The 12,738-nt window shown below is 42.7% G+C and overlaps 1 protein-coding gene across 1 annotated transcript in view; it reads left to right on the top strand.

The window, feature by feature from the left end:
- Positions 1 to 11,891: 11,891 nt before the first annotated feature.
- The window catches only part of ZNF827 (zinc finger protein 827), a gene marked incomplete at its 5' end in the record, with an annotated part of 180,073 nt that continues 179,226 nt past the window's right edge, over positions 11,892 to 12,738 (top strand). Inside the window, one exon of the mRNA XM_079919486.1 lies at positions 11,892 to 11,934. Within this exon, the coding sequence (XP_079775612.1) occupies positions 11,892 to 11,934 (43 nt within the window). The remainder of the gene's footprint in view (positions 11,935 to 12,738) is intronic.

The raw sequence follows: 12,738 nt of genomic DNA on the forward strand, positions 1-12,738 counted from the left end.
AAATAGTGTATAATTAAAAGCATTCATTCATTCAAAGCACATGGAGACAACTGGACTTGTCTTGTGCCCTTAGTTCTTTCAAGAATAAGATTGCAACCTAAGACTTGGTTAAACATTATCAAACTTTGTATATGTGGGCTTTGTTTTGTTTGGGTTTGGGAAGGTTTTCTGGTATAACATTCCTTCTCTGAATTCAGAGAAAGTCCAGGTTTATAAAATAAATTTTATTTTTGATATTATATTTTTAGATTTTGTTTGCCTACCTGTTTTAGACAAAGAGAAGTGTTAAAAGGGAAAGGGTAGTCCTCATTCAGAAATATACTTTTTCCATAGGACTATAACATAGACTTGTAAGTAATCCAGTGTGGGTTATGATTTATGTCAGATGAACGCCAAATAATACTGGGTCATTTATTTTGTTTTGGGCACAACGATGGGGGTGGAAGAGGGAGAATAGGTTGGTTTAAAACAAATCAAATCTTTTATTGAAAACCTCAATAAATTTTTTTTTCCTCAATAAATGTTTTATAAGTGAAATTTATAACTGAATGAATGCCACAATGCCTAAAATTCCTGCTATTAAAGTTGCTGCTCTGGGATAAAGCATGGGGAGTCTAGAAAGCAGAGGTAATATATTCAAACTTTTCCTCTAGTAGCCAAAGAAAACGAAAACTCATCCTCCGGGAATCTAGGGATAGAGCCTGAAGAGGTTTCCGGGAAACATTTCTTTGAGACCTTGCATTTTCACTTAAAATGCACTTAGAGTTTGGACCTCATAGCATAGTCTGTGCCATCAGGAACAGTTACTGTGCTTAGGGCTTCACACACTGGATTCATTTAAATCCCAATGTCCTAGGGTAAGGACAATGCTGTCATTACCCCCACTTTCCAGGAGAAAAACCAAGGCACCTGGTATATCCAAATATATCTTAATAAAAGTATGCTTTAAATTATTTAAAAGTTAAATTACATAACTCTCCGCCAACAAATATTTGAGTGAAAGGAGCATTCCAGAAAAATAGACATGTTTATTCTGTGCTATCTTGTACTTTCAGACTACTTTATGTGTATCCCTATTGGAAAAAACACAAGTAAAAGCTATTTGTACTGCTGAAGACACTGGCATAGAGTAGCTAATATACTTAACTGTTCAAAATTTTTAAATTTTAAATTCAAAAAAATCTTTAATTATGACAATATATTTTAATCATGCAGACAGTAAAAAAGAAAAAAATGAACAGCTCTCATTATTCCATTGGCTATCATTTTGGGGGGAATAAAAACATGAAGACACCTTGGGAGGTGGGGGAAAAAAGGAGCAGGTATATTTTGAATGAGGAAAGACTATGGGCTCCACCTGTCAGGGGAGGGTAGGTTTTGGGACTTCTCTGGCAGTCCAGTGGTTAGGACTCTGTGCTTCCACTGCAGGGGGCACGGGTTCAATCCCTGGTCAGGGATCTAAGATCTGGAATGCTCACTGGGTGGCCAAAAAAACAAAAAAAGTAGAGGGTAGGTTTGGTGGGCAGTGCAATCGGTACTCCTGGGTGCTAAAGGGAGCAACACTGCTGAGAGGGTAAATGGGCACCAAATATGTGGAAGTGGGGGTGGGAGAAAAGACAGAAGATGTAAGGAATGGGTCCTGGAGAAAAACATCACCCACTTGGCAGTTTTGTTTAGGTCACCCCAAATTTATTCAGAGAGTGGAACTGAGATGGTCCTAGAGCGTGAGGGCAAAAGACTTTTCTTTGGGCAACTGATTCTGCTTTCTTTCTTTTTTTTTTTTTTTTTTTTTCCCATCTACTATATTAGTCAGCTGAGATGGCCATAACAACATACCATACACCAGGTGACTTCAATAACAGTTTATTTTCTCACAGTTCTTGAGGCTGGGAAGTCTGAGATGAGGATGCCAGCATGCTCAGGTTCTGGTGAGGACTCTCTTCCTGGCTTGCAGAAGTCTGTCATCTTGTTGTGTCCTCACATGGCCTTTCCTAAGAAGGAGAGAGAGAGAAACAGAGAGAGAAAATGAGAGCTTTTTGGTGTCTCTTCTTATAAGGGCACTAATCCCATCATGAGTACCCCACCCTCCTGAACTTATATAAACCTAATTACCTCCTAAAGGCACCATCTCCCAATATCATCACATTGTGTGTTAGGGCTTCAACATAGGAACTTCAGGCAGACAAAATTCAGTCCACAGCATTTACTAATTATGTGTCTAATATTGGGTCAAGGCTTATTATTACCTCTCACATAGCTTTGTTCCCTGTTCTCAGAGTTCTTGGCTGGCCTGGAGAATTTCTATACTTTAAAGAAAAAAAAAACTCCTCCTAGTTTCATGGGAAATAACAAAGAAGTGTTAACTAAAATAAGCCCTGGAGTTCTGCAAACTCTACACTGTCAAGGATAATATCTCTTTTTGCTCACTATGGCATTCCCGGTGGCTTGTTCAGTGTCTGGCACAGAGAAGCGCTCATTAAATATTTGGCGAATGAATGAAAGGAGCTTGGATCAGTCTACGTTTGGGCCGTGAGCAAAATTCACCTCAGATGATTCAAATGAAGAGCCCTTAACCAAGGGACTACTTATTGGGGTGTGGGTGAGGTCATGGGAATAAATGAGGGCTGATGAGGCATCCGGAGACTGGCAATGATGGAAAGCCATTACCACATCTAAGGCTGAAAAAACAAGGGGAGGAAATAGTGTATCCCAAGTCCGGTGATGTCTGAGCTATGCTCAGAAGCTGTATTCATGGAGGGACAGAGTCACAGCCAGAGACAAAGCATCAAAGCAGGGAGGGGGAACGAAGAAATATCCCTACCCCTCTGCCCTCCTACTCTTTTCCCTCCCACAAGTACCTCCTGTTGGTTGGCCCAGCTGTACATCAAGCCAGCCAGAGAGCTTGGCTGATGCAGTCACTAGAGGTCAGTTCCTAGGGCTCAGAATAGGGCAGGGAGGGAGGAGAATGGAGGAGGCAAAGGTGGAAGAGCCAGCGCAGTGCGACCTCAACAAGGCACAGTGAAGGCACTGCTTGTCTCCATTCTGGTTACTTGCAGAGATGACTTTGCTCTCTTTAATAATGTAACAATGGATGTCTACGTGGGAGCTCATACTTGTCTTTCAGGAAACCGGAAGCAACATTTCCTGGAGAGAGTACCAGGGCATCTGTTTTACCCCTTCTCTCCTAGACAAAAAGCCAGAGTCTCTTACATATAGAATGGATGGACAACAAGGTGCTCCTGTAGAGCACAGGGAACTATATTCAATATCCTAGGATAAACCATAATGGAAAAGAATATAAAGAATAATGTATATATATGTATAACTGAGTCACTTTGCTGTACAGCAGAAATTAACACAACATCGTAAATCAACTATACTTCAATTAAAAAAAAAAAAAGCCGGAGTCTCTTGGCTTCTAGGGCATGACGCCTAGCCCATCTGTTCCTCGGGTTTCTGCTGGATTGATGGAGGGAGATAACTGGGGCTGAAGGAGAACACTAGTCATCGAATTATAATGTCCATAGCCCCAGGTGAAAGGGGCCTTGAGCAGGGTCTTAACTGGGTGTGCCTCAGTTTCCCCAGCCATTAAGTGAAAAAAGAAGTGGGTCAAAGACCTCGCCATATGTCACTGTGTTGATCTCAGACAGAAATACTGCTGGACAGAACATTTACATTATGCAAAATGCACAACAAATCTTCTCATGGACACCCTACAAAGAAGCAAATTCTCCAAGGAGTTGGAATCTGTTAAAAAAAAAAAAAAGCCATCAACAACCTAACCTTTCTCTCAAACAACCTGGCACAAACAGAGCTTGCACCTCCTGGGGTGCAAATTTCTAGAGGCATGACCTTTGGAAATTCAGTAATTCCTGCGATGCCTGTAGTCTGTTTTTCAGGACATCTTTGCCAGGAGCTGTATGGCAGCCAGTTCCCTGAGTCCCTGGCTTTCCCACAATACAATGTCCCGGTGCAGCTCCTCCGTCAGAGTGTAACTCCACACGAACTTGTTAATCCATTCACCAGAGTCTGTTTACTGAGAGGACACTTGCTGAACCAGTTGAGCTTCAGATGTCAGGACAAGTGTGTGTATTGTGGTTTAGGCTTTCTGTTTCTTCCTGTTGTTTTGAGCAATTAGTAGGTATTTTTCTGGTCCTGAAGTTCCACTTTCCCCATTGTCCTTGAATGCAATGTGGAGGGAGGATGAGGTTTCAGAAGCTGCTGCTGTAAGAGAACCTGTTCTTCCAATGTGAAAGCGACCCTTTGACCTGCCGTTAGGGTGCTGGGTTGGTGACTCATGGTTTCTGCTTTTAGGGTAATAGATTTGCACTGGTACACTGACCTCCTTCCAAGATACCTGTGACCCTCACTGAAAGACTTCTGTAAGACAATTAGCCAAGGCCAAGTGTACCACGGGCTAACACTGGAATGGGATCTGAAGTTGGGCTTCATAAGCACTCTTTTCATGAAGGTATAAACATTTGATTTTGAAATGTCTGCAATGTTTCTGCTTAGAAGTGTAATACTTCTTATGCTCTGCTTTTATTTTGAAGATTTCCAATTTTTTATCAACAGTATATTCTCAATGGAGTCTATCTCTACAATTTGTGAATTTTTCTTTGTAATTTAAAAAAGTTTCTTGTAGTCCCCATAACTACCCTTTATTCATATTTAAAAGAACCTTCCAGAAGCTAGTAAAATAATATCAAACCTACGCTGAGTTTTCCAGGTCCAATATTTAAAGGCACTCAGTTCTCTCATTTTGTATGTTGCTAAATCAAATGTTTCTAAGTTCTGGTAGGTTTACTTAAATCCAATAGAATGCACAAATATACCTTCACATTATCCTATGTTTGAGCTCTAATTTTCTGGAATAGCAGTCACTAGTGAGAACTCAGCTAGAAGAATCACCCAACGTTTCAGTCCCTCTAGTTCTTTGTCTGTGAAATACCAGGACTAAACTAAGTGATCTGCAAGGTACCTTCTGACCATAAAGTTCTGTGATTCTAATTTGAAGCTTTATTTTTCCCTCTTTATTAAAAATATTAAAGTACAAGATTAAGTGATGTAAGAGGGGGAGCATACAATAGCTAATTCCCATGGCATTATCATTTGCTGTTTTATATAAAAGGACTTGTAATCCAATGAAAAGGCATAGCCAACTGCTCAATAACCATGAAGACACAGTTGGAGCTCAGGGTAACTTGGTCTTTCCTCTCATGAGATATCTAACTACATAAAATCTGGGGAAAAAAATGGATGGAGGCAGATTGGTGTGACTACAGACCACAGAGATAGGAATCATGGAGGAAAGAGTATAGGGAAATCCACAGAAAGCTTTTTGATAGGTTTCTGTTCCTATTTTATTTGCTGATCACCGGTAGTCATGAATCGGGGTGTGTTGTTATCATTCTGGTTTTGGTAATTCTTGTAGCCACACAGCACTATAATCTAAAGAGGGAGTTGCTTGACCTGTGAGTTGGATAAACAACCTTACCAAGATGCCCTGGGTGGGTGTCCCATAGTGGGAGAAGAAGATGGGGAGCAGAATCAAGAAAGGGAAAGACAGACATTGTAGAGACACTGAATCAGAGCCAGAGAGGGGCCGTGAGAGAAGCCACAAGGCATGAGGGGTCTTGCAAGAAGAGAGCAGTATGATTTGAGGCAGGTCAGAGGGTGACTGAGTCAGGCAGCAAAGAAGTACATTAAGAGACCAGACAAAATCAGTTGGAAAAATGCATGAAAGTGGGAGCTGCCGCTTAGGGGAGTTTTTCATCCATGTAGATAAAAAAACAAGGCCCGGGGAAGCTACACTGATAGAGATGTTAAGAATACCAGCAAATGAAGCTTGGGAGACAGGAGCTTAAGACTCAGTTGGGGTTCGAGTTTGGAATAAATAAGGAGGGACTGAGTGAGCCAATCATTTCAGCTGACAGGAAGGTGAGGGAAACATAGATCGTAGAGATTGGAGATCAGGAACTTACCCAATCTAAATACCACCTGTACTCCGAGATGGTGTCGAGACGAAGAGCTATGGGGGAGAAATTTAAGGGAAAGATCCCAAGCACAAGGGTTTGGATGGAAGACCTCCAAAATGCCCAGAAACGTTACCTCTGCCAGGTTCTCTGTCAGGTCACAAGCTTGTCCATCCGCAACTTTTGAAATCATGGTTAATCCAAGTTGTGAAAAAACTTGCAGATCCCAGCCAGGCCCTGGCCTCCTAAGAACACATGTACAGATGACAGCAAAAGCCTCCCCCCCTCCGTACATGATGGCTGGTCATCGTCACCAGATACTGATTTACAACACATGAGGTCCAGGCCGGGAGAGATGGCAGACCCATATCTCTGCCTTGGGACAGGCACTCATTATTTAAAATGTCAGACGTGGAGGGCTTTGGGAGTTAAGAGCGTCCCTGTTTTAACTCTCGAGGCTAATAGCTCAGGCCCCGGGAAAGAGAGAGAGCTGGTCTTATTGTTCTAAGGGGTCTGAGGTCAGAAGAGGGTTGGGCCCTCTGGTCAGAGGAACTAGCCTCTCCACGTGGCTGGACAGCCTGTACCAAGAGCACTTGGTGAATATCCTACTTGCCCTCTGTGACAGTTCATTTTATGCGTCAATATGACTGGGCTAAGGGATGCCCAGATAGCTGGTATTATTTCTGGGTGTGTTTGTAAGGGTGTTTCCAGAAGAGATGAGCATCTGAATCTGTGGGCTGAGTAGAGAAGATTGTTCTCGCCAGTGAAGGTGGGCATTGTCTAATCCACAGTGGGCCCGAATAGAAAAGGTGGAGGAAGGGCAAATTCACTCTCTCTCCTTGAACTCTCCTCTTCTCCTGACCTTGGACACTGGAGCTCCTGGTTTTGGGGCTTTTGGACTCAGACCAGGACTTACACCATTAGCCGCCCCCAGTTCTCAGGCCTTTTGACTTGGACTGAACTACACTCTTGGCTTTCCTGGTTCTCTGTCTGACAGTTGGCAGGTCATGGGACTTCTTGGCCTCTATACCCTGATGAGCCAATCCTTATAGTAAATAAGTAAATAAATGAATGAATAATATTTATTTCTCTGAAGAACCCTGAATAATACATCCTCTCTGCATCTCATAAGGAATCTCATCAGAGAAGCCAATCTTGGGACACACAAAACCAACTCTCCGTTCCTGGAGATAAGTGGGCTTCATTTTTTGAGAAGTGTACCAATATTTACAATTGGATTTCGAGACTAGTAAAACACCCATAGAAGTTCTTTTTTCCTCTTTATTTCTAGGGCAGTGTGGTTCTCAAGCTTTTTGGAATCAGGACTCCTTATACTCTTAAAATTATTGAAGTCCCCAAAGAACTTTTGTTTATGTGGGTTACGACTTGATGTTTACTGCATTACACCTTACAACTGTGGAATTTCTAAAATATTTATTTATTAATTCCTATATAAATAACAATAATGAATACAAGTTAACACATTTTTATGAAAAATAATTATATTTTTCAAAACAAAAACTTTAGTGAAAAGAGTGGCATTGGGTTACATTTCTGCAAACCTCTACGATGTCTGGCTTACTAGAAGACAAGCTGGATTCTCATACCTGCTTCTGCTTTCCATCTGTTGTGATATGTTGCTTTGGTTAAAGACATACAGAAAGAAAATCAAGCCTCACACAGATATGTAGCTGGAAGAAGGGAGGAACATTTTAGTAGCCTTTTCAGATAATTGTAGATATTTTTCTCTGACATACCACCAAAACTTGGTGAGTGCTAATTTCTTAAAAGTTACTGACAGTGTGGAATTTGAAACCACGTCAATGACTTTTTACACTTTTACATTAAAATCCACTGGTTTATCTTGTACTTTAAGTAGATGTTTACTACAGCATGATTTTGTAACATCATGTATTGGTCATTTGGAAAATATTGAGCTCCAAAACATCAGCACAATATCAAAAAGTCACATTCATTAATATCACTATGAATCTCATCAGAAACATATGTAAGTATCAGGACGCTGTTAAAGTCACAAGTGATGGATACAAGTTATCTAAAATTCTAATTTTCACTTCTAACTACAAATATTATCATTGCCAAAAAATACCACCAATTGTTTTCTTGGAAGTTCCAGGCTCACTTCATTCATTTTTGGAGAAATACCCAAGTCTGAATAATCATAGTTTGCGTGTCAGTCTTTCTTTCAAGTAAAAATAATATTCCATGGAAAAAGCAGCTATATCAAACCATCTCACGAGAGATTTTCCTTAAGATAACGAAGTACTTCAGTATGCAGCAGAAGTACTTTCTATGTACCTAACATTTTGTCACGAAGAATATTTAAAAGTCTTGCACTCAAGGGTAGAGATTTAATAAAATTAATAATTTTTACTGCTCCATCAAGGATATCCTTAAATGAATCTTTCTTTCTTTAAGCGAAGATGAGAATGACTACTAATACTTTTTTTTTGGTGTCATTGCCTTGATCTGAGCTGCTAAGTTGCCATCATTTTATTCCCATTGCTTTTAATCATCAGTGCAGTGTCAACACAGATAAAAGAGCAAATAATATTTTGAAAAGACTTTGACCTCAAGGACCCCTCTAGAGCCCACACGATTCTAGGGGGGGCGGGGCTCCCCTGTCTACCACCCTTAGTGGTACTTGGGAAAGGATAGAATTAATCCTGTGAGAGTGAGGGTTTATGACACATCGTCTTAGAATATATAATTTTGAGAAAATCTATCTTAATCTTACATTTGAGAGGTGACGGAGATGGAGGTGGAGAGAGTACTATAATTATTAAGATAAAATATGCTTTCAAAAGCTTGGGCCATGGGGGTGAATCAAATAGAATATTCCACAATAATGACTACGGTCAACAGTAATCCAAGTTCATGGGTACGTGCATCCAAATGGCACGCATTCCCCAAATCATCTATCCACTCGATTTTGAAATCCATTGTAGCAACCTCCAGCTATTTATCTTCCTAATATTTTAGGTTAGTCTAGCATTAAAATTAGCTTGTGTTCCCTAAACTTCTAGGCATCAAGGGTGAGATGCCAGTGCCCTCGAAGAGTGCTTTGTAGCAGAGAGAGATACCAAGCTGAGATTGAAACAGAAGTTGTTCTGTCCTTATTTCCATTTTCTCTTGTTGTGTACTACTTCAAATAATTTTTGGAAAGACGTAGAGGTATGAACAAATTCAATTAAAAATGCTTTTGGCTGTTGATAGAACACCTGTATAATTAAACGTCGACAGCATTTGCCTGCGTGCCTTTAAAAGGTTTCAGGAAATGTACTCTACTTTGAAGAAATCCTTAAAGTGTGTTTTCAATTATAGTGTACTAAGCACTGGAAAGAGTCAGCAGTTCAGGAAAAGGTAGTGGTGTATCTGTGCAGAGTAATAGTTCTCCATATCCCAGCTAAAGGCTCTGAGGGAGCGATGGTGAAGTGTTGTGGCCGTTCTGTTGACCTTGTGTTAGGTTTAAAGATGCTACACACTCAGGGCAATGACTCTGTTTAGAATGGTAGGCTCTGATTTATCATTCATACACTAATTTCACGTCCAATGCTACTGACAGTAGTCAAAATCATGCCACCAGTTGAGTTTGATCTGAGTTGGAAGGTAGTTCTATTTCAAATTAGAACTCGGGGAAACTTAACTACCAGTTTACTTAAGCCAATTTTCAAGGAAGAGTTGGTTTAAGCGTGATGCTCCATTTCAAACTTGACTGCTCTCTGTTTGGTTTTAGATTGAATTCAAGCAGGTGTTTCAAAACCTGCGTCAGATAGCATTACCTGTCACTGGGAAGCTAGATCCTTCCGGGGAGTGGCACAGAGGGTTTCACCCTGAGATTTCACTATCAATGAAAAACATCTTTTGGGAGATATAACACTCTTTAAGCTTCTCCAATGAAAGTGTGCAATGCGAAAGCTTATTGTTATTTTTGAAGGGGGTGTGTAGGGATTTAACCCCCATGACTGTCTTGAACACCACTCCAGGTGTGATAATTCAGTCAGAACCTCAAAGAGGCGTTAGCTACCCGTGTAAGCGTACGGAGTGTCATTTTAATGTTCTGTATCTCTGTCGTGCCTCCACCTTCTTTGATGAAAAAGTCTATTTTAAAATTTCTAAGAAAATATTTAACATAATAAGATGATGAGTCAGAGGTCTGAAAAAGCTAAAAAGGGAAGATGTAGTTAAATAATGCACCTTTTTTATTTTTTAGCTACATCTGACTCATGACATATAATGTATGCGGCTAAGTTCAAAGTTTTCTCTTACAAAGAGAGTTTTATGAAACAACTCTTCTTCAGACTGGTTTTTACTTCAATTATAGTAGCAGGTTTTGGAGTTTAAATCATTAACAACCTCTGAGTGAACTTTTATCCAAATGACTGCAAGTCACAAAGAGAACAGTCCTCTTTCACCAAGTACCTTTTGTGCTGGAGTGAGACCCGTCCTTTTCTATTTTTCCCCTTTATGTCTCTCTTTGAAGAAAGATGTGTGATTTGTAAAGTAATGAAAGTATGTATCAGTTAATGAAAACTGCTATATTGAACTCACAATGCAAACTGGAATTGCTTCAGGGTAAGCTTCACATACCTGCATTAAAGCAGGGAAAAAAGTAAATTTCAGAAGTCAAGATTGCCGAAGGAGTATCATGTAGCAGTTAAATCGACCATCAGGGGTGACCTAATCTTATTTTTCCCCCTTTGTCAAGGAGCTGTAATTTTCATTTAGGCAGCCTTTTCCAGTTTTAACTCCACTGGACACTCCAAAACGAGGCACTTATTCCATCAACCTAGTTATTGATGTCACCATATGTTATTTTTTAATTTTTATTTTTGTTATTTTTATTGTAATGTTTTTGGAGAGTGCGTGGAAGACTGTCACCTCCACAGACTTAAGGTGAATGTGTGAGAGAGTAATTCTCTGAGTGCCAAAACCCTGAAGAATTTATGTAGTTTAATCAACAAAAGAAAGTTACGAGAGAAACCTATTTTCTCTCGAAAAATCAGTAAGAATAATGAAATAATCGTTGTTTCAAGAGTGGGAAAAACTTTTTTCCCCCTTAGATCTGGCGAATAGCGGGATAAATTTGAAGAAGTCCATCCCACCCCCGCACGCGCGCCCCCCATTCTTTCCAGACAGAGAGGTTGCAAATCCCAGCCTGAGTCCGCCCTGTGAGCCTTAGGGCACCTTCCTCTTTGCTGTGTGTGTGTGTGTGTGTGTGTGTGTGTGTGTGTGTGTGTGTGTGTGTGTGTGTGTATGTGTGTGTGTGTGTGTGTGTCTAGCTCTCGCTCTTTCCTTCAGTCTGTGCCTCTGTGTGTGTGTGTGTGTGTGTGTGACAGAGAGAGAGAGAGAGAGAGAGAGAGCGCGAGAGGAGAGAGAGAGAGAGCGAGAAAGAGAGCGAGAGAGAGAGAGAGAGCGAGAGAGCAAGAGAGCGAGCTGTGAGCTGTGCTGCCGCCGCCGCTGCCCTTTGATCCCGACATTAGTGTTAGGGGCTCGGAGACACAGAGCGCGGCCATAGACACCGACGCACCGGCACTCATTTATTTATACCTCCCATCACACACGCGAGCATAGGACACACACACACTCACACCTATTAGATCCGTTTCCATTGAAGAATATTACGCTCGGGGACAAGCCAGGTGCACGACCAAAAAATTAAAAAAAAAAAAAGGAAAAAAAAAAAGAAAGGAAAGAAAAGAAGAAAACCCCTCTTCTGGCTCCAGGAAACAAGCTTCAACCCATTGCACACACCGGAGAGAAGGGGTTTCCCCCTGCCCGCCCGCGCGCCCCCCAACTACCTCCCCGCTCCTGCCAGTGTCTGCCTCTCTGCCCCCACGGGGGTTTATTTGATCTCACATTAACCAAGGAGGAGAATGTGAGAAAAGGGGGAAAATGCCCAGGAGGAAGCAGGAGCAGCCCAAGCGCCTTCCCTCACGTAAGTCATCCCTTCTCCACCTCCTCTCGTGCCATTTTCTCGCCCTCCCTCTCCTCTTTCCCCTCCGCAGCCTCCTCCGTTGTTTTCTGCATTAGTTTAGGGTTACAGAGGTGAAACTGACAAAGACACAGCCCGGGTTACTCCTCGTTTAGGTCTATGCTGAGGCAGCCATGTTGGTGATGATCAGCCCCGTGCCCTTTCTATTCTCTCTCTCTTTTTCTTTCTTTCTCTCACCCCCCCCCCTTTTTTTTCCTTGAGATCGGGCTTTTTTCCCTTTTCCCTCCCCCTCCCCCTCCTCACTCCGGGTTGCTGGGGGGAGGGGGCAAAAGAAGGGAGGAGGGGAGTAGTGTGGATGCCGGGGTTTTTTTAATCGGGAGTGGAGGGGAGGTGGGAGAGGTTGGAATCTTTTTAAACAAGAAATTCCTTGCGGATCCCGGTGCCTGAGGGTGCGGGGGTCGGGGCGCGCGGAGGGCTGGGGGCCGTGACATGGCGTTTGGGGGTGTCGGGGCGAGGGCGCGCGGCCGCCTGCCGAGTACGGGATCCAGGGAGAGGTCCGTCTCCGGCTAAAGGTTGCGCCGGGGCTGGTCGGGCCCGGAGCCGCCGGCGGCAGCGGCGGCGGCAGGAGCAGGAGGCGGAGGTGGAGGAGGCGGCGGCGGAGGAGGGGAGTCGGGGGCGGGCGAGGCGGGAGCGGCTGGGAGGGTGTGGGGGCACCGCACACAAACACACGGGTACACACGCGCCGCCGGGCGGCTGCTCCCGGGGCGCCGGGGCGAGGGGGCGCGCCGGGGCGCGGGGGCGCGGGGC

Source organism: Stenella coeruleoalba (assembly GCF_951394435.1).
Source record: "Stenella coeruleoalba genome assembly, chromosome: 4".
In the NCBI taxonomy this organism is placed as follows: domain Eukaryota; kingdom Metazoa; phylum Chordata; class Mammalia; order Artiodactyla; family Delphinidae; genus Stenella; species Stenella coeruleoalba.